The 20030-nt window shown below is 53.8% G+C and overlaps 1 protein-coding gene across 1 annotated transcript in view; it reads right to left on the bottom strand.

Annotated features, from left to right (window-relative positions):
- LOC140729835 (myosin-binding protein C, cardiac-type-like) overlaps positions 1 to 20030 on the bottom strand; it is a gene marked incomplete at its 5' end in the record, with an annotated part of 441607 nt that extends 421577 nt beyond the window's left edge. The window contains 2 exons of the mRNA XM_073050048.1: positions 12706 to 12872; positions 19942 to 20030. Of these exons, the coding sequence (XP_072906149.1) occupies positions 12706 to 12872; positions 19942 to 20030 (256 nt within the window). The remainder of the gene's footprint in view (positions 1 to 12705; positions 12873 to 19941) is intronic.

The following is a 20030-nucleotide window of genomic DNA, read 5'->3' as shown; positions in this document are numbered from 1 at the left end:
AGAGGGTGGTGCTGAGAGAGGGTGGTACTGAGAAGGACAGAGAGGGTGGTGCTGAGAGAGGGTGGTGCTGAGAAGGACTGAGAGAGGGTGGTGCTGAGGACTGAGAGAGGGTGGTACTGAGAGAGGGTGGTGCTGAGAAGGACTGAGAGAGGGTGGTGCTGAGAAGGGTGGTGCTGAGAGAGGGTGGTGCTGAGAGAGGGTGGTACTGAGAAGGACAGAGAGGGTGGTGCTGAGAGAGGGTGGTGCTGAGAAGGACTGAGAGAGGGTGGTACTGAGAAGGACTGAGAGAGGGTGGTGCTGAGAAGGACTGAGAGAGGGTGGTACTGAGAAGGACTGAGAGAGGGTGGTGCTGAGAGAGGGTGGTGCTGAGAAGGACTGAGAGAGGGTGGTGCTGAGAGAGGGTGGTGCTGAGAAGGACTGAGAGAGGGTGGTACTGAGAAGGACTGAGAGAGGGTGGTGCTGAGAGAGGGTGGTGCTGAGAAGGACTGAGAGAGGGTGGTGCTGAGAAGGACTGAGAGAGCGTGGTACTGAGAAGGACTGAGAGAGGGTGGTGCTGAGAGAGGGTGGTGCTGAGAGAGGGTGGTGCTGAGAAGGGTGGTGCTGAGAAGGACTGAGAGAGGGTGGTACTGAGAAGGACTGAGAGAGGGTGGTGCTGAGAAGGGTGTGGCTGAGAGAGGGTGGTGCTGAGAAGGACAGAGAGAGGGTGGTGCTGAGAGAGGGTGGAGCTGAGAAGGACTGAGAGAGGGTGGTGCTGAGAAGGACTGAGAGAGGGTGGTGCTGAGAGAGGGTGGTGCTGAGAAGGACTGAGAGAGGGTGGTGCTGAGAAGGACTGAGAGAGGGTGGTGCTGAGAAGGGTGGTGCTGAGAAGGACTGAGAGAGGGTGGTGCTGAGAAGGACTCAGAGAGGGTGGTGCTGAGAGAGGGTGGTGCTGAGAAGGACTGAGAGAGGGTGGTACTGAGAAGGACTGAGAGAGGGTGGTGCTGAGAAGGACTGAGAGAGGGTGGTACTGAGAAGGACTGAGAGAGGGTGGTGCTGAGAGAGGGTGGTGCTGAGAAGGACTGAGAGAGGGTGGTGCTGAGAGAGGGTGGTGCTGAGTGAGGGTGGTGCTGAGAAGGGTGGTGCTGAGAAGGACTGAGAGAGGGTGGTACTGAGAAGGACTGAGAGAGGGTGGTGCTGAGAAGGGTGTGGCTGAGAGAGGGTGGTGCTGAGAAGGACAGAGAGAGGGTGGTGCTGAGAGAGGGTGGAGCTGAGAAGGACTGAGAGAGGGTGGTGCTGAGAAGGACTGAGAGAGGGTGGTGCTGAGAGAGGGTGGTGCTGAGAAGGACTGAGAGAGGGTGGGACTGAGAGAGGGTGGTGCTGAGAGAGGGTGGTGCTGAGAAGGGTGTGGCTGAGAGAGGGTGGTGCTGAGAAGGACTGAGAGAGGGTGGTGCTGAGAAGGGTGGTGCTGAGAAGGACTGAGAGAGGGTGGTGCTGAGAGAGGGTGGTGCTGAGAAGGACTGAGAGAGGGTGGTGCTGAGAGAGGGTGGTACTGAGAAGGACTGAGAGAGGGTGGTGCTGAGAGAGGGTGGTACTGAGAAGGACTGAGAGAGGGTGGTGCTGAGAGAGGGTGGTGCTGAGAGAGGGTGGTGCTGAGAAGTACTGAGAGAGGTACTGAGAGAGGGTGGTGCTGAGAGAGGGTGGTGCTGAGAGAGGGTGGTGCTGAGAAGTACTGAGAGAGGGTGGTACTGAGAAGGACTGAGAGAGGGTGGTGCTGAGAAGGACTGAGAGAGGGTGGTACTGAGAAGGACTGAGAGAGGGTCGTGCTGAGAGAGGGTGGTACTGAGAAGGACTGAGAGAGGGTGGTGCTGAGAAGGACTGAGAGAGGGTGGTGCTGAGAGAGGGTGGTGCTGAGAAGTACTGAGAGAGGGTGGTGCTGAGAAGTACTGAGAGAGGGTGGTACTGAGAAGGACTGAGAGAGGGTGGTGCTGAGAAGGACTGAGAGAGGGTGGTACTGAGAAGGACTGAGAGAGGGTCGTGCTGAGAGAGGGTGGTACTGAGAAGGACTCAGAGAGGGTGGTGCTGAGAGAGGGTGGTGCTGAGAAGGACTGAGAGAGGGTGGTACTGAGAAGGACTGAGAGAGGGTGGTGCTGAGAAGGACTGAGAGAGGGTGGTACTGAGAAGGACTGAGAGAGGGTGGTACTGAGAAGGACTGAGAGAGGGTGGTGCTGAGAAGGACTGAGAGAGGGTGGTGCTGAGAGAGGGTGGTGCTGAGAAGGACTGAGAGAGGGTGGTGCTGAGAGAGGGTGGTACTGAGAAGGACTGAGAGAGGGTGGTGCTGAGAGAGGGTGGTGCTGAGAAGGACTGAGAGAGGGTGGTACTGAGAAGGACTGAGAGAGGGTGGTGCTGAGAGAGGGTGGTGCTGAGAAGGACTGAGAGAGGGTGGTACTGAGAAGGACTGAGAGTGGGTGGTGCTGAGAAGGACTGAGAGAGGGTGGTGCTGAGGACTGAGAGAGGGTGGTGCTGAGAGAGGGTGGTGCTGAGAGAGGGTGGTGCTGAGAAGGACTGAGAGAGGGTGGTGCTGAGAGAGGGTGGTACTGAGAAGGACTGAGAGAGGGTGGTGCTGAGAGAGGGTGGTGCTGAGAAGGACTGAGAGAGGGTGGTACTGAGAAGGACTGAGAGAGGGTGGTGCTGAGAAGGACTGAGAGAGGGTGGTGCTGGGAGAGGGTGGTGCTGAGAAGGACTGAGAGAGGGTGGTGCTGAGAAGGACTGAGAGAGGGTGGTGCTGAGAGAGGGTGGTGCTGAGAAGGACTGAGAGAGGGTGGTATTGAGAAGGACTGAGAGTGGGTGGTGCTGAGAAGGACTGAGAGAGGGTGTTGCTGAGAAGGACTGAGAGAGGGTGGTGCTGGGAGAGGGTGGTGCTGAGAAGGACTGAGAGAGGGTGGTGCTGAGAAGGACTGAGAAGGGTGGTGCTGAGAAGGACAGAGAGGGTTGTGCTGAGAAGGACAGAGAAGGGTGGTGCTGAGAAGGACTGAGAGAGGGTGGTGCTGAGAAGGACTGAGAGAGGGTGGTACTGAGAAGGACTGAGAGAGGGTGGTGCTGGGAGAGGGTGGTGCTGAGAAGGACTGAGAGAGGGTGGTGCTGAGAAGGACTGAGAGAGGGTGGTGCTGAGAGAGGGTGGTGCTGAGAAGGACTGAGAGAGGGTGGTACTGAGAAGGACTGAGAGTGGGTGGTGCTGAGAAGGACTGAGAGAGGGTGGTGCTGAGAAGGACTGAGAGAAGGTGGTGCTGAGAGAGGGTGGTGCTGAGAGAGGGTGGTGCTGAGAAGGGTGGTGCTGAGAAGGACTGAGAGAGGGTGGTACTGAGAAGGACTGAGAGAGGGTGGTGCTGAGAAGGACAGAGAGAGGGTGGTGCTGAGAGAGGGTGGAGCTGAGAAGGACTGAGAGAGGGTGGTGCTGAGAAGGACTGAGAGAGGGTGGTGCTGAGAAGGGTGGTGCTGAGAAGGACTGAGAGAGGGTGGTGCTGAGAAGGACTCAGAGAGGGTGGTACTGAGAGAGGGTGGTGCTGAGAAGGACTGAGAGAGGGTGGTACTGAGAAGGACTGAGAGAGGGTGGTGCTGAGAGAGGGTGGTGCTGAGTGAGGGTGGTACTGAGAAGGACTGAGAGAGGGTGGTGCTGAGAAGGACTGAGAGAGGGTGGTACTGAGAAGGACTGAGAGAGGGTGGTGCTGAGAAGGACTGAGAGAGCGTGGTACTGAGAAGGACTGAGAGAGGGTGGTGCTGAGAGAGGGTGGTGCTGAGAAGGGTGGTGCTGAGAAGGACTGAGAGAGGGTGGTACTGAGAAGGACTGAGAGAGGGTGGTGCTGAGAAGGGTGTGGCTGAGAGAGGGTGGTGCTGAGAAGGACAGAGAGAGGGTGGTGCTGAGAGAGGGTGGAGCTGAGAAGGACTGAGAGAGGGTGGTGCTGAGAAGGACTGAGAGAGGGTGGTGCTGAGAGAGGGTGGTGCTGAGAAGGACTGAGAGAGGGTGGTGCTGAGAGAGGGTGGTGCTGAGAAGGGTGTGGCTGAGAGAGGGTGGTGCTGAGAAGGACTGAGAGAGGGTGGTGCTGAGAAGGGTGGTGCTGAGAAGGACTGAGAGAGGGTGGTGCTGAGAGAGGGTGGTGCTGAGAAGGACTGAGAGAGGGTGGTGCTGAGAGAGGGTGGTGCTGAGAAGGGTGTGGCTGAGAGAGGGTGGTGCTGAGAAGGACTGAGAGAGGGTGGTGCTGAGAAGGGTGGTGCTGAGAAGGACTGAGAGAGGGTGGTGCTGAGAGAGGGTGGTGCTGAGAAGGACTGAGAGAGGGTGGTGCTGAGAGAGGGTGGTACTGAGAAGGACTGAGAGAGGGTGGTGCTGAGAGAGGGTGGTGCTGAGAGAGGGTGGTGCTGAGAAGTACTGAGAGAGGGTGGTCCTGAGAGAGGGTGGTGCTGAGAGAGGGTGGTGCTGAGAGAGGGTGGTGCTGAGAAGTACTGAGAGAGGGTGGTACTGAGAAGGACTGAGAGAGGGTGGTGCTGAGAAGGACTGAGAGAGGGTGGTACTGAGAAGGACTGAGAGAGGGTCGTGCTGAGAGAGGGTGGTACTGAGGACTGAGAGAGGGTGGTACTGAGAGAGGGTGGTGCTGAGAAGGACTGAGAGAGGGTGGTGCTGAGAAGGGTGGTGCTGAGAGAGGGTGGTGCTGAGAGAGGGTGGTACTGAGAAGGACAGAGAGGGTGGTGCTGAGAGAGGGTGGTGCTGAGAAGGACTGAGAGAGGGTGGTGCTGAGAAGGACTGAGAGAGGGTGGTGCTGAGGACTGAGAGAGGGTGGTACTGAGAGAGGGTGGTGCTGAGAAGGACTGAGAGAGGGTGGTGCTGAGATGGGTGGTGCTGAGAGAGGGTGGTGCTGAGAGAGGGTGGTGCTGAGAGAGGGTGGTACTGAGAAGGACAGAGAGGGTGGTGCTGAGAGAGGGTGGTGCTGAGAAGGACTGAGAGAGGGTGGTACTGAGAAGGACTGAGAGAGGGTGGTGCTGAGAAGGACTGAGAGAGGGTGGTACTGAGAAGGACTGAGAGAGGGTGGTGCTGAGAGAGGGTGGTGCTGAGAAGGACTGAGAGAGGGTGGTGCTGAGAGAGGGTGGTGCTGAGAAGGACTGAGAGAGGGTGGTGCTGAGAGAGGGTGGTGCTGAGATGGACTGAGAGAGGGTGGTGCTGAGAAGGACTGAGAGAGCGTGGTACTGAGAAGGACTGAGAGAGGGTGGTGCTGAGAGAGGGTGGTGCTGAGAGAGGGTGGTGCTGAGAAGGGTGGTGCTGAGAAGGACTGAGAGAGGGTGGTACTGAGAAGGACTGAGAGAGGGTGGTGCTGAGAAGGGTGTGGCTGAGAGAGGGTGGTGCTGAGAAGGACAGAGAGAGGGTGGTGCTGAGAAGGACTGAGAGAGGGTGGTGCTGAGAGAGGGTGGTGCTGAGAAGGACTGAGAGAGGGTGGTGCTGAGAAGGACTGAGAGAGGGTGGTGCTGAGAGAGGGTGGTGCTGAGAAGGACTCAGAGAGGGTGGTGCTGAGAGAGGGTGGTGCTGAGAAGGACTGAGAGAGGGTGGTGCTGAGAAGGACTGAGAGAGGGTGGTGCTGAGAAGGACTGAGAGAGGGTGGTACTGAGAAGGACTGAGAGAGGGTGGTACTGAGAAGGACTGAGAGAGGGTGGTGCTGAGAAGGACTGAGAGAGGGTGGTACTGAGAAGGACTGAGAGAGGGTGGTGCTGAGAGAGGGTGGTGCTGAGAAGGACTGAGAGAGGGTGGTGCTGAGAGAGGGTGGTGCTGAGTGAGGGTGGTACTGAGAAGGACTGAGAGAGGGTGGTGCTGAGAAGGACTGAGAGAGGGTGGTACTGAGAAGGACTGAGAGAGGGTGGTGCTGAGAGAGGGTGGTGCTGAGAAGGGTGGTGCTGAGAAGGACTGAGAGAGGGTGGTGCTGAGAAGGGTGTGGCTGAGAGAGGGTGGTGCTGAGAAGGACAGAGAGAGGGTGGTGCTGAGAGAGGGTGGAGCTGAGAAGGACTGAGAGAAGGTGGTGCTGAGAAGGACTGAGAGAGGGTGGTGCTGAGAGAGGGTGGTGCTGAGAGAGGGTGGTGCTGAGAAGGGTGTGGCTGAGAGAGGGTGGTGCTGAGAAGGACTGAGAGAGGGTGGTGCTGAGAAGGGTGGTGCTGAGAAGGACTGAGAGAGGGTGGTGCTGAGAGAGGGTGGTGCTGAGAAGGACTGAGAGAGGGTGGTGCTGAGAGAGGGTGGTACTGAGAAGGACTGAGAGAGGGTGGTGCTGAGAGAGGGTGGTACTGAGAAGGACTGAGAGAGGGTGGTGCTGAGAGAGGGTGGTGCTGAGAGAGGGTGGTGCTGAGAAGTACTGAGAGAGGGTGGTACTGAGAGAGGGTGGTGCTGAGAGAGGGTGGTGCTGAGAGAGGGTGGTGCTGAGAAGTACTGAGAGAGGGTGGTACTGAGAAGGACTGAGAGAGGGTGGTGCTGAGAAGGACTGAGAGAGGGTGGTACTGAGAAGGACTGAGAGAGGGTCGTGCTGAGAGAGGGTGGTACTGAGAAGGACTGAGAGAGGGTGGTGCTGAGAAGGACTGAGAGAGGGTGGTGCTGAGAGAGGGTGGTGCTGAGAAGTACTGAGAGAGGGTGGTGCTGAGAAGTACTGAGAGAGGGTGGTACTGAGAAGGACTGAGAGAGGGTGGTGCTGAGAAGGACTGAGAGAGGGTGGTGCTGGGAGAGGGTGGTGCTGAGAAGGACTGAGAGAGGGTGGTGCTGAGAAGGACTGAGAGAGGGTGGTGCTGAGAGAGGGTGGTGCTGAGAAGGACTGAGAGAGGGTGGTACTGAGAAGGACTGAGAGTGGGTGGTGCTGAGAAGGACTGAGAGAGGGTGGTGCTGAGAAGGACTGAGAGAGGGTGGTGCTGGGAGAGGGTGGTGCTGAGAAGGACTGAGAGAGGGTGGTGCTGAGAAGGACTGAGAAGGGTGGTGCTGAGAAGGACAGAGAGGGTGGTGCTGAGAAGGACTGAGAAGGGTGGTGCTGAGAAGGACTGAGAGAGGGTGGTGCTGAGAAGGACTGAGAGAGGGTGGTACTGAGAAGGACTGAGAGAGGGTGGTGCTGGGAGAGGGTGGTGCTGAGAAGGACTGAGAGAGGGTGGTGCTGAGAAGGACTGAGAGAGGGTGGTGCTGAGAGAGGGTGGTGCTGAGAAGGACTGAGAGAGGGTGGTACTGAGAAGGACTGAGAGTGGGTGGTGCTGAGAAGGACTGAGAGAGGGTGGTGCTGAGAAGGACTGAGAGAGGGTGGTGCTGAGAGAGGGTGGTGCTGAGAGAGGGTGGTGCTGAGAAGGGTGGTGCTGAGAAGGACTGAGAGAGGGTGGTACTGAGAAGGACTGAGAGAGGGTGGTGCTGAGAAGGGTGTGGCTGAGAGAGGGTGGTGCTGAGAAGGACAGAGAGAGGGTGGTGCTGAGAGAGGGTGGAGCTGAGAAGGACTGAGAGAGGGTGGTGCTGAGAAGGACTGAGAGAGGGTGGTGCTGAGAAGGGTGGTGCTGAGAAGGACTGAGAGAGGGTGGTGCTGAGAAGGACTCAGAGAGGGTGGTGCTGAGAGAGGGTGGTGCTGAGAAGGACTGAGAGAGGGTGGTACTGAGAAGGACTGAGAGAGGGTGGTGCTGAGAAGGACTGAGAGAGGGTGGTACTGAGAAGGACTGAGAGAGGGTGGTGCTGAGAGAGGGTGGTGCTGAGTGAGGGTGGTACTGAGAAGGACTGAGAGAGGGTGGTGCTGAGAAGGACTGAGAGAGGGTGGTACTGAGAAGGACTGAGAGAGGGTGGTGCTGAGAGAGGGTGGTGCTGAGAGAGGGTGGTGCTGAGAAGGGTGGTGCTGAGAAGGACTGAGAGAGGGTGGTACTGAGAAGGACTGAGAGAGGGTGGTGCTGAGAAGGGTGTGGCTGAGAGAGGGTGGTGCTGAGAAGGACAGAGAGAGGGTGGTGCTGAGAGAGGGTGGAGCTGAGAAGGACTGAGAGAGGGTGGTGCTGAGAAGGACTGAGAGAGGGTGGTGCTGAGAGAGGGTGGTGCTGAGAAGGGTGTGGCTGAGAGAGGGTGGTGCTGAGAAGGACTGAGAGAGGGTGGTGCTGAGAGAGGGTGGTACTGAGAAGGACTGAGAGAGGGTGGTGCTGAGAGAGGGTGGTACTGAGAAGGACTGAGAGAGGGTGGTGCTGAGAGAGGGTGGTGCTGAGAGAGGGTGGTGCTGAGAAGTACTGAGAGAGGGTGGTACTGAGAGAGGGTGGTGCTGAGAGAGGGTGGTGCTGAGAGAGGGTGGTGCTGAGAAGTACTGAGAGAGGGTGGTACTGAGAAGGACTGAGAGAGGGTGGTGCTGAGAAGGACTGAGAGAGGGTGGTACTGAGAAGGACTGAGAGAGGGTCGTGCTGAGAGAGGGTGGTACTGAGGACTGAGAGAGGGTGGTACTGAGAGAGGGTGGTGCTGAGAAGGACTGAGAGAGGGTGGTGCTGAGAAGGGTGGTGCTGAGAGAGGGTGGTGCTGAGAGAGGGTGGTACTGAGAAGGACAGAGAGGGTGGTGCTGAGAGAGGGTGGTGCTGAGAAGGACTGAGAGAGGGTGGTGCTGAGAAGGACTGAGAGAGGGTGGTGCTGAGGACTGAGAGAGGGTGGTACTGAGAGAGGGTGGTGCTGAGAAGGACTGAGAGAGGGTGGTGCTGAGAAGGGTGGTGCTGAGAGAGGGTGGTGCTGAGAAGGGTGGTGCTGAGAGAGGGTGGTGCTGAGAGAGGGTGGTACTGAGAAGGACAGAGAGGGTGGTGCTGAGAGAGGGTGGTGCTGAGAAGGACTGAGAGAGGGTGGTACTGAGAAGGACTGAGAGAGGGTGGTGCTGAGAAGGACTGAGAGAGGGTGGTACTGAGAAGGACTGAGAGAAGGTGGTGCTGAGAGAGGGTGGTGCTGAGAAGGACTGAGAGAGAGTGGTGCTGAGAGAGGGTGGTGCTGAGAAGGACTGAGAGAGGGTGGTACTGAGAAGGACTGAGAGAGGGTGGTGCTGAGAGAGGGTGGTGCTGAGAAGGACTGAGAGAGGGTGGTGCTGAGAAGGACTGAGAGAGCGTGGTACTGAGAAGGACTGAGAGAGGGTGGTGCTGAGAGAGGGTGGTGCTGAGAGAGGGTGGTGCTGAGAAGGGTGGTGCTGAGAAGGACTGAGAGAGGGTGGTACTGAGAAGGACTGAGAGAGGGTGGTGCTGAGAAGGACAGAGAGAGGGTGGTGCTGACAGAGGGTGGAGCTGAGAAGGACTGAGAGAGGGTGGTACTGAGAAGGACTGAGAGAGGGTGGTGCTGAGAGAGGGTGGTGCTGAGAAGGACTGAGAGAGGGTGGTGCTGAGAAGGGTGGTGCTGAGAAGGACTGAGAGAGGGTGGTGCTGAGAAGGACTCAGAGAGGGTGGTGCTGAGAGAGGGTGGTGCTGAGAAGGACTGAGAGAGGGTGGTACTGAGAAGGACTGAGAGAGGGTGGTACTGAGAAGGACTGAGAGAGGGTGGTGCTGAGAAGGACTGAGAGAGGGTGGTACTGAGAAGGACTGAGAGAGGGTGGTGCTGAGAGAGGGTGGTGCTGAGAAGGACTGAGAGAGGGTGGTGCTGAGAGAGGGTGGTGCTGAGTGAGGGTGGTACTGAGAAGGACTGAGAGAGGGTGGTGCTGAGAGAGGGTGGTGCTGAGAAGGACTGAGAGAGGGTGGTGCTGAGAAGGACTGAGAGAAGGTGGTGCTGAGAAGGACTGAGAGAGCGTGGTGCTGAGAAGGGTGTGGCTGAGAGAGGGTGGAGCTGAGAAGGACTGAGAGAGGGTGGTGCTGAGAAGGACTGAGAGAGGGTGGTGCTGAGAGAGGGTGGTGCTGAGAGAGGGTGGTGCTGAGAAGGGTGTGGCTGAGAGAGGGTGGTGCTGAGAAGGACTGAGAGAGGGTGGTGCTGAGAAGGACTGAGAGAGGGTGGTGCTGAGAGAGGGTGGTGCTGAGAAGGACTGAGAGAGGGTGGTGCTGAGAGAGGGTGGTACTGAGAAGGACTGAGAGAGGGTGGTGCTGAGAGAGTGTGGTACTGAGAAGGACTGAGAGAGGGTGGTGCTGAGAGAGGGTGGTGCTGAGAGAGGGTGGTGCTGAGAAGTACTGAGAGAGGGTGGTACTGAGAGAGGGTGGTGCTGAGAGAGGGTGGTGCTGAGAGAGGGTGGTGCTGAGAAGTACTGAGAGAGGGTGGTACTGAGAAGGACTGAGAGAGGGTGGTGCTGAGAAGGACTGAGAGAGGGTGGTACTGAGAAGGACTGAGAGAGGGTCGTGCTGAGAGAGGGTGGTACTGAGAAGGACTGAGAGAGGGTGGTGCTGAGAAGGACTGAGAGAGGGTGGTGCTGAGAGAGGGTGGTGCTGAGAAGTACTGAGAGAGGGTGGTGCTGAGAAGTACTGAGAGAGGGTGGTACTGAGAAGGACTGAGAGAGGGTGGTGCTGAGAAGGACTGAGAGAGGGTGGTACTGAGAAGGACTGAGAGAGGGTCGTGCTGAGAGAGGGTGGTACTGAGAAGGACTCAGAGAGGGTGGTGCTGAGAGAGGGTGGTGCTGAGAAGGACTGAGAGAGGGTGGTACTGAGAAGGACTGAGAGAGGGTGGTGCTGAGAGAGGGTGGTGCTGAGAAGGACTGAGAGAGGGTGGTACTGAGAAGGACTGAGAGAGGGTGGTACTGAGAAGGACTGAGAGAGGGTGGTGCTGAGAAGGACTGAGAGAGGGTGGTGCTGAGAGAGGGTGGTGCTGAGAAGGACTGAGAGAGGGTGGTGCTGAGAGAGGGTGGTACTGAGAAGGACTGAGAGAGGGTGGTGCTGAGAGAGGGTGGTGCTGAGAAGGACTGAGAGAGGGTGGTACTGAGAAGGACTGAGAGAGGGTGGTGCTGAGAGAGGGTGGTGCTGAGAAGGACTGAGAGAGGGTGGTACTGAGAAGGACTGAGAGTGGGTGGTGCTGAGAAGGACTGAGAGAGGGTGGTGCTGAGAAGGACTGAGAGAGGGTGGTGCTGAGAGAGGGTGGTGCTGAGAAGGACTGAGAGAGGGTGGTGCTGAGAGAGGGTGGTACTGAGAAGGACTGAGAGAGGGTGGTGCTGAGAGAGGGTGGTGCTGAGAAGGACTGAGAGAGGGTGGTACTGAGAAGGACTGAGAGAGGGTGGTGCTGAGAGAGGGTGGTGCTGAGAGAGGGTGGTGCTGAGAAGGGTGATGCTGAGAAGGACTGAGAGAGGGTGGTACTGAGAAGGACTGAGAGAGGGTGGTGCTGAGAGAGGGTGGTGCTGAGAGAGGGTGGTGCTGAGAAGGGTGGTGCTGAGAAGGACTGAGAGAGGGTGGTGCTGAGAAGGACTCAGAGGGGGTGGTGCTGAGAAGGACTGAGAGAGGGTGGTACTGAGAAGGACTGAGAGAGGGTGGTGCTGAGAAGGACTGAGAGAGGGTGGTACTGAGAGAGGGTGGTGCTGAGAAGGACTGAGAGAGGGTGGTGCTGAGAAGGACTCAGAGGGGGTGGTGCTGAGAAGGACTGAGAGAGGGTGGTACTGAGAAGGACTGAGAGAGGGTGGTGCTGAGAAGGACTGAGAGAGGGTGGTACTGAGAAGGACAGAGGGTGGTGCTGAGAAGGACTGAGAGAGGGTGGTACTGAGAAGGACTGAGAGGGGGTGGTGCTGAGAAGGACTGAGAGAGGGTGGTACTGAGAAGGACTGAGAGAGGGTGGTGCTGAGAAGGACTGAGAGAGGGTGGTACTGAGAAGGACTGAGAGAGGGTGGTGCTGAGAAGGACTGAGAAGGGTGGTGCTGAGAAGGACTGAGAGAGGGTGGTGCTGAGAAGGACTGAGAAGGGTGGTGCTGAGAAGGACTGAGAGAGGGTGGTGCTGAGAAGGACTGAGAGAGGGTGGTACTGAGAAGGACTGAGAGAGGGTGGTGCTGAGAAGGACTGAGAGAGGGTGGTGCTGGGAGAGGGTGGTGCTGAGAAGGACTGAGAGAGGGTGGTGCTGAGAAGGACTGAGAAGGGTGGTGCTGAGAAGGACTGAGAGAGGGTGGTGCTGAGAAGGACTGAGAAGGGTGGTGCTGAGAAGGACTGAGAGAGGGTGGTGCTGAGAAGGACTGAGAGAGGGTGGTACTGAGAAGGACTGAGAGAGGGTGGTGCTGAGAAGGACTGAGAGAGGGTGGTGCTGGGAGAGGGTGGTGCTGAGAAGGACTGAGAGAGGGTGGTGCTGAGAGAGGGTGGTGCTGAGAAGGACTGAGAGAGGGTGGTTCTGAGAAGGACTGAGAGTGGGTGGTGCTGAGAAGGACTGAGAGAGGGTGGTGCTGAGAAGGACTGAGAGAGGGTGGTGCTGAGAGAGGGTGGTGCTGAGAAGGACTGAGAGAGGGTGGTACTGAGAAGGACTGAGAGTGGGTGGTGCTGAGAGAGGGTGGTGCTGAGAGAGGGTGGTGCTGAGAAGGACTGAGAGAGGGTGGTGCTGAGAAGGACTGAGAGAGGGTGGTACTGAGAAGGACTGAGAGAGGGTGGTGCTGAGAAGGGTGGTGCTGAGAAGGACTGAGAGAGGGTGGTGCTGAGAAGGACTGAGAGAGGGTGGTGCTGAGAGAGGGTGGTGCTGAGAAGGACTGAGAGAGGGTGGTACTGAGAAGGACTGAGAGAGGGTGGTGCTGAGAGAGGGTGGTACTGAGAAGGACTGAGAGAGGGTGGTGCTGAGATTGAGGCATCAATGATGTGTCCGGTTACCTTGAACCAGGAGTTCAGCCACCGACTCACCACCACTGGTCTTGGCGGTGTAGTGACCTGCATCGTCCTTGGACACTTCGTTGATAAAGAGCGTGTGCTTCTTGCCATCCTTCTTGAAGCGATACTTGAAGGTCTCCTCCCTCTTCAGCTCCTGTCCATTCCGTTCCCTATGGGTAACAGAGGAAGCAGCAGATACAGTCCACCCCTCCTTCCTTCTTGCTCAAACTCTGGTAACAGCCTCCCCTACTTCTTCCAGTGTCTCTACTTGCTCAGGAGGCTAAGGAAATTTGGCATGTCTACAATGACTCTTACCAGTTTTTACAATGCACCCTGGGAAGCATGGTGGCAACTGCTCTGCCCAAAATCAGAAGTAACGCAGAAAGTTGAGGACTTTTCTCCGCACATCACAGAGAGCAGACTTCCCTTCTTCAACTCGTGAACACATCCTGCTACCTCACAACAGCAGCCAAAATAAACAGAGACCCCACCCACACTGATGGGGCAAGGGGGATGAAGTGAGAAGATGGGAGATGATAGGATGGAAAAGGTAAAAGTCTGAAGAAGGAAGAATCTGATTGAAGAGGAGAGTGGAATTTTGCTTCTCCCACCTGGCAAAAGATACAAAACATGACAACATATAGCACCAGACTCAAGGACGGCTTCTCTTTTGCTCTTATTGGTGATGGTTTATTCTCATACTGTACCATGTACTGAGATACAACGAAAATTTTGTCATGCACATTTTTCATACAGATCAGATCATTACACTGAGGTAATACAAGGTAAGGACAAAGTATATCAGCTGTAGAGAAAATGCAAGTCAGATAAACTATAAAGTGCATGATTATAACGAGCTAGATAGTGAGGTCAATAGTGCCATCTTAGCATACCAAGCCAATAACAGCAAAGAGAAGCTGTCCTTGAGTCTGGTGCTATATGTTGTCATGTTTTGTATCTTCTACTAGAAGCAAAATTGACCCATCACGTTCCTCTGGTGTCCCTCCTCCTTCCCTTTCAACCATGGTCCCTCTTCTCTCTAATCAGAGTCCTCCTTCTTCAGACCTTTACTGTTTCCAGCTTATTGCAGAGAGGTAGAAGCCTTCCCTGAACTTTCAGGCTTTTATATCTTCTGCCTGATAGGAACAGGGAGAAGTCAGAATGTTTGGCTGGGCCTTTAATTATGCTGACTGCTTTACTGAGGCAGTAAGAGATATAGAGTTCCCCGTGATCTATGTCCACAACTCTGCAGTTTCAGTCATGTGTAGAGCAGTTGCCATAGGAAATCAGCAGGCATCCATAAGACCATAAGCCATAGGGGCAGAATTAGGCCATTCAGCCCATTGAGTCTGGTCCACCATTCTAACATGGCTGATCCCGGATCCCACTCAACTCCACACACCTGTCTTAAAAATCCTCCTTATTTCTGTCCTAAAAGGTTGCCCCTCAATTTTAAGGCTGTGCCCTCTAGTTCTGGATACCCTCACCAGAGGAAACATCCTCTCCACATCCCCCTATCTACTCCTTTCAACATTCATTAGGTTTCAATGAGATCCCCACGCATTCTTCTAAATTCCAGTGAGTACAGGCTCAAAGATGCCAAATGCTCCTCATACGGTCCCCTTCACTCCTGGAATCATCCTCATAAACCTCCTCTGGACTCTCTACAATGACAATACATCATTTCTGAGATAAGGGGTCCAAAGCTGTTGGCAATACTCCAAACACGGCCTGACCAGTGTCTTATAAAGGCTCAGCATTATCTCTGCTTGTATTTTCTATTCCCCTTGAAATAAATCCCAACATTGCATTTGCCTTCTTTACCACAGACTCAACCTGTAAATTAACCTTCTGGGAGTCTTGCACGAGGACTTCTAAGTCTCTCTGCACTTCTGATGTTTGAACCATCTCCCCATTCTCCACCATAGTTACACGCTGACGATGGTTTTTTGCAGGAATTGGACCCGCTCTCGGGGCTTCATAACTGGCTGTTGTTCGGCACGCCAAGGGCTTGGCCTAAGAGTTCGGCTCGGCTTTAAAGGCTTAGGATCTCAGGGCTCTGGAGAGGAGTGGATTGAAGGTCGGTGTCACAGCAGGAGACCCGAGGGAGTCGGAATATCTACGGCTGTGTGCCCAGAGACTCGAGATCTTTGGGCACAGAGCTCAAAAGAAGTAATGTAACGGACTTTTAACATCGTAAACCAACAAGTTGTTTGTTATCTCTCCCGGCTTGCCGTGAAATGGAAACACCTTTTTCTCCCTTATTAGGGAGAGAGAGAACCTGTCGTATGTTGAACGCCGGGTGAACAAGTAGACTTTGGAGTACTGTGTCTTTGCTGTTGCTTTGCTCACGCTTGAGTGCTCGATGGCGGGTGCCGATGCTTTGTTTTGTTGGTGGGGGGAGGGGATTTGCTGCTTGCTGCCATTTACGTGCGGGAGGGAGGGAGGGAGCTGTGGGGGCTTTGGGGTTCTAACATTTAGATCATTCATTCTTTGGGGGCACTGTTTTTGTGGATGGTTCTAAAGATAAAGCATTTCAGGATGTATATTGTATACATTTCTCTGACATTAAGTATACATTTGAAACCATTTTGATAATAGTGTGTTCTATTGATCCCTTTACCAAAATGCATAATCATACGTTTCCCAGCACTGTATTCCATTTGCTACTTTTTTGCCCAATCTTCCAATTTGTCTAAGTCCTGCTGTTATTTCATTGCTTCCTCAGCACTACCTACTCCTCCGTGTTTGTGTCATCTGCAATCTTTGCCACAAAGCCATCGATTCCACTATTTAAATCATTGACAAACAATGTGAAAAGTTACGGTCCCAGTACTGACCTCTGAGGAACACCACTAGTCACTGGCAGCCAATTAGAAAAGAATCCCTTTATTCCCACTTGCTAAATCATCTATAGAGGAGAATGAACAGTCAATGTTTCAGGCCAAGACATTTAATCAGAATTCGAAAAGAAGGGGTGGAGGGGAAGAAGAAATATAAGCTAGAAGGTGATAGGTGAAGCCAGCTGAGGGGGAGGGTGGTTTGGTGGGGGAAGGGGAGCTAAGTGAGAAGGAAAAGGTAAAGGTTTGAAGAAGGAGGAATCTGATAGGAGAGGGGAATGCATCATTGGAGAAAGGACAGAAAGATGTGATGGGAAGCTGAGGAGAAGAGAGAACCAGAATGGGGAATAGAAAAAGAAGAAAGGGGATGCCGTTAGAAATGACCAGAATCTAGAGAAATCAATGTTCATGCCAACAAACACTATCCAGATGGAATATGAGATGTTGCTCCTCCAACCTGAGAGTGGCCTCATTGAGACAGTAGAGGAGGCCATGGCCATGGAATGGGAATGGGAAATAAAACTGAAGTAGATGTCCACTGGGAAATCTGACTTGTAGTGGATGGTGCAAGTGTGCTCAGTGAAGTGATGCCCCAGTCTGCAAGGGCTCTCCTTGATGCACCAGCAGCAATGATACAGTTGAGGACCCCAGGTGAAGTGTTGCCTCCCTTGGAAGGACCGTTTGGTTGACAGAGGAGGTAAAGGGGCAGATACAGCACTTGTCCTGCTTGCAGTTGTAAGTGTCAGGAGGGAAATCAGTGGGGAGGGATGAGTGGACAAGGGAGTCCTGGAGAGAACGATCCCTGCGGAAAGCAGAGTGGAGAAGCTGGGGGAGAGACAAAGATAAGTTTAGAGGTAGGATCCCATTGAAGATGGCAGATATTGTTGAGATTGAAAGCTCACAGGGTGGTGGGTAGGTGAGCTGGTATGCATCCATACAGAATGTCTTCTATGATGTTTAAATTTAGTTTTATTTTATTTAGAGACACCACACGGGACAGGCCCTTCCAACATACCGAGCTGCCCCACCCAGCAACACATCTATTTAACCCGAGCCTAATCACAGAACAATTTACAATGACCAAAGAACCTACAAGCCTATATCTTCGGACTGTGGGAGGAAACCAGAGCACCCAGAGGAAACATACGCCCATATGAGAAGAAGGTGCAAAGTTTCTTAACAGAGCACGCTGGAATTGAACTGAAATGCGTTGATAAAAACTGGTAAGGGTTAATGGGAACATGCTAAATTTCATTAGCCTTCTGAGGAAGTAGAGGTGATGGTAAGCCTTCTTGGCTGTGACATCATCATGGACCAGGACAGGCTATTGGTGACATTCACTCCTAGTAACTTGAAGCTCTCAACCTTAACACAGTTGACGTGGACAGGAGCAAATGCCAATCAAACTTGAACAAACCTCTTATACAGAAGAGATGAACTCTTGATCTCCCTTTCTACCTCGTTGTGAACCTTGTCTACCTGCACTGTACTAGCTCTCTAACTGTATGTTGTGTTTTTAATATTTCAGTAATATTTGAGTAATTGTATGTGTGTGTATATATATATATATATATATATATATATATATATATATATATATATATATATGTATATAATGCATTCTTGCTCATTTAAATAATTCACAATGGGCTATATGAATAAATACATAAATTGCATATGTCAATACACTACCACGTCATACAGGCACGACTCAAAGTGCACACGAAGTTAGACACGATTCGGACTCCCATGTCTGTCTTTGAATTAGTTTACTGTTTTGAAGTTACAAAATGTAACACTATAATTCTGTACTGTATATTTTCTTTTCACTGCCCCATTGTGCTGTACTCACATATGACCTGCATATCGATGGCTTTTCATTGTATGTTGGGACAAGAAGAACACCATACAAACACATGGCTCCCCTTCTCCACCAATGACACCAGAGTGAAGTTAAATTTAAAGGAAAGGCCAATTAAACAGCTGTTTCAAAAGCAAAAGAAGACCAAACTATGGAAAAATTCAAGCACACAGGAACACCACCATTTGCAGATTCCCCACTACATCAGCCTACCTTGTCTGGAATAAAAAGGAATATCTAACATGGGAGTGTGAGGTGTCTGTGGAACGAGGGTAGTGGTTCAATGTGCGTCCGGGTAGGATTGAGTGTGAGTGTGGAACTAGGGTAGTAATTGGATGTGTGTCTGGGTAGGAGTGAGTGTGGGTGTGGAACTAGGGTAGTAATTGGATGTGTGTCTGGGTAGGATTGAGTGTGAGTGTGGAACTAGGGTAGTAATTGGATGTGTGTCTGGGTAGGAGTGATGTGAGTGTGGAATGAGGGTAGTGATTGGATGTGTGTCTGGGTAGGAGTGAGTGTGAGTGTGGAACCAGGGTAGTGATTGGGTGTGTGTCTGGGTAGAGTGAGTGTGAGTGTGGAACCGGGGTAGTGATTGGATGTGTGAACTTGGTGGGAATGATTGTGAGTGTGGAACAGGAGTACTGATTGGATGTGTGTCTGGGTAGAGTGAGTGTGAGTGTGGAACCGGGGTAGTGATTGGATCTGTGAACTTGGTGGGAGTGATTGTGAGTGTGGAACTGGAGTACTGATTGGATGTGTGTCTGGGTAGGAGTGAGTGTGAGTGTGGAACTGGAGTACTGATTGGATGTGTGTCTGGGTAGGAGTGAGTCTGAGTGTGGAACCAGGGTAGTGATTGGATGTGTGTCTTGGTGGGAGTGAGTGTGAGTGTGGAACGAGGGTAGTGATTAGTTGTGTGTCTGGGTAGGTGTGTCTGTGAGTGTGGAACCGGGGTAGTGATTGGATGTGTGTCTGGGTAGGAGTGAGTGTGAGTGTGGAACGAGGGTAGTGATTGGATGTGTGTCTGGGTAGGAGTGAGTGTGGAACGAGGGTAGTGATTGGAGGTGTGTCTGGGTAGGAGTGAGTGTGTGTGTGTGGAACCGGGGTAGTGATTGGATGTGTGTCTGGGTAGGAGTGAGTGTGTGTGTGTGGAACCGGGGTAGTGATTGGAGGTGTGTCTGGGTAGGAGTGAGTGTGTGTGTGTGGAACCGGGGGTAGTGATTGGATGTGTGTCTGGGTAGGAGTGAGTGTGAATGTGGAACCAGGGTAGTGATTGAATGTATCTGGGTAGGAGTGAGTGTGAGTGTGGAACTGGGGTAGTGATTGGATGTGTGTCTGGGTAGGAGTGAGTGTGGGTGTGGAACGAGGGTAGTGATTGGAGGTGTGTCTGGGTGGGAGTGAGTGTGTGTGAGTGGAACCGGGGTGGTGATTGGATGTTTGTCTGGGTAGGAGTGAGTGTGGGTGTGGAACCGGGGTAGTGATTGGATGTGTGTCTGGGTAGGAGTGAGTGTGTAGGTGTGGAACGAGGGTAGTGATTTGATGTGTGTCTGGGTAGGAGTGAGTGTGAGTGTGTGGAATCAGGGTAGTAATTGGGTGTGTGTCTGGGTAGGAGTGAGTGTGGGTGTGGAACTGGGGTAGTGATTGGATGTGTGTCTGGGTAGGAGTGAGTGTGGGTGTGGAACTGGGGTAGTGATTGGATGTGTGTCTGGGTAGGAGTGAGTGTGGGTGTGGAACTGGGGTAGTGATTGGATGTGTGTCTGGGTAGGAGTGAGTGTGGGTGTGGAACGAGGGTAGTGATTGGATGTGTGTCTGGGTAGGAGTGAGTGTGGGTGTGGAACGAGGGTAGTGATTGGATGTGTGTCTGGGTAGGAGTGTGTGTGAGTGTGTGGAATCAGGGTAGTGATTGGATGTGTGTCTGGGTGGGAGTGAGTGTGGGTGTGGAACGAGGGTAGTGATTGGATGTGTGTCTGGGTGGGAGTGAGTGTGTGTGTGGAACGAGGGTAGTGATTGGATGTCTGTCTGGGTGGGAGTGAGTGTGGGTGTGCAACTGGGGTAGTGATTGGATGTCTGTCTGGGTAGGAGTGAGTGTGGGTGTGTAGAACTGGGGTAGTGATTGGATGTCTGTCTGGGTAGGAGTGAGTGTGGGTGTGGAGAACTGGGGTAGTGATTGGATGTGTGTCTGGGTGGGAGTGAGTGTGGGTGTGCAACTGGGGTAGTGATTGGATGTCTGTCTGGGTAGGAGTGAGTGTGGGTGTGTAGAACTGGGGTAGTGATTGGATGTCTGTCTGGGTAGGAGTGAGTGTGGGTGTGTAGAACTGGGGTAGTGATTGGATGTGTGTCTGCGTAGGTTGAGGAGTATGAATGGGTGGAACCAGTGTGATGCATGCCTGGATAGGAGAATGACAAAGCCAGAATGGTTTTAGGTTCTGGTCTGTAGCATCAGACTGGGTGGGAATGGTGGTAGAATGATGGGGTTTGACGTTGATCTGTATGAATGTGCATATGGGACAGGCATGTACCAGCTGAGCCTGCAGCAGGTCTTACCATTTGACTAGTGCTCCTTCTTCGGATACTTCCAGCTCAAACTCTACCCTCTCACCGACCAGCACTGCCTGATCCTCCAGCGGCCGAGT

This window comes from Hemitrygon akajei, chromosome 6 (assembly GCF_048418815.1).
Source record: "Hemitrygon akajei chromosome 6, sHemAka1.3, whole genome shotgun sequence".
Classification (NCBI taxonomy): Eukaryota; Metazoa; Chordata; class Chondrichthyes; order Myliobatiformes; family Dasyatidae; genus Hemitrygon; species Hemitrygon akajei.
This window is presented reverse-complemented; position numbering and strand designations above follow the sequence as displayed.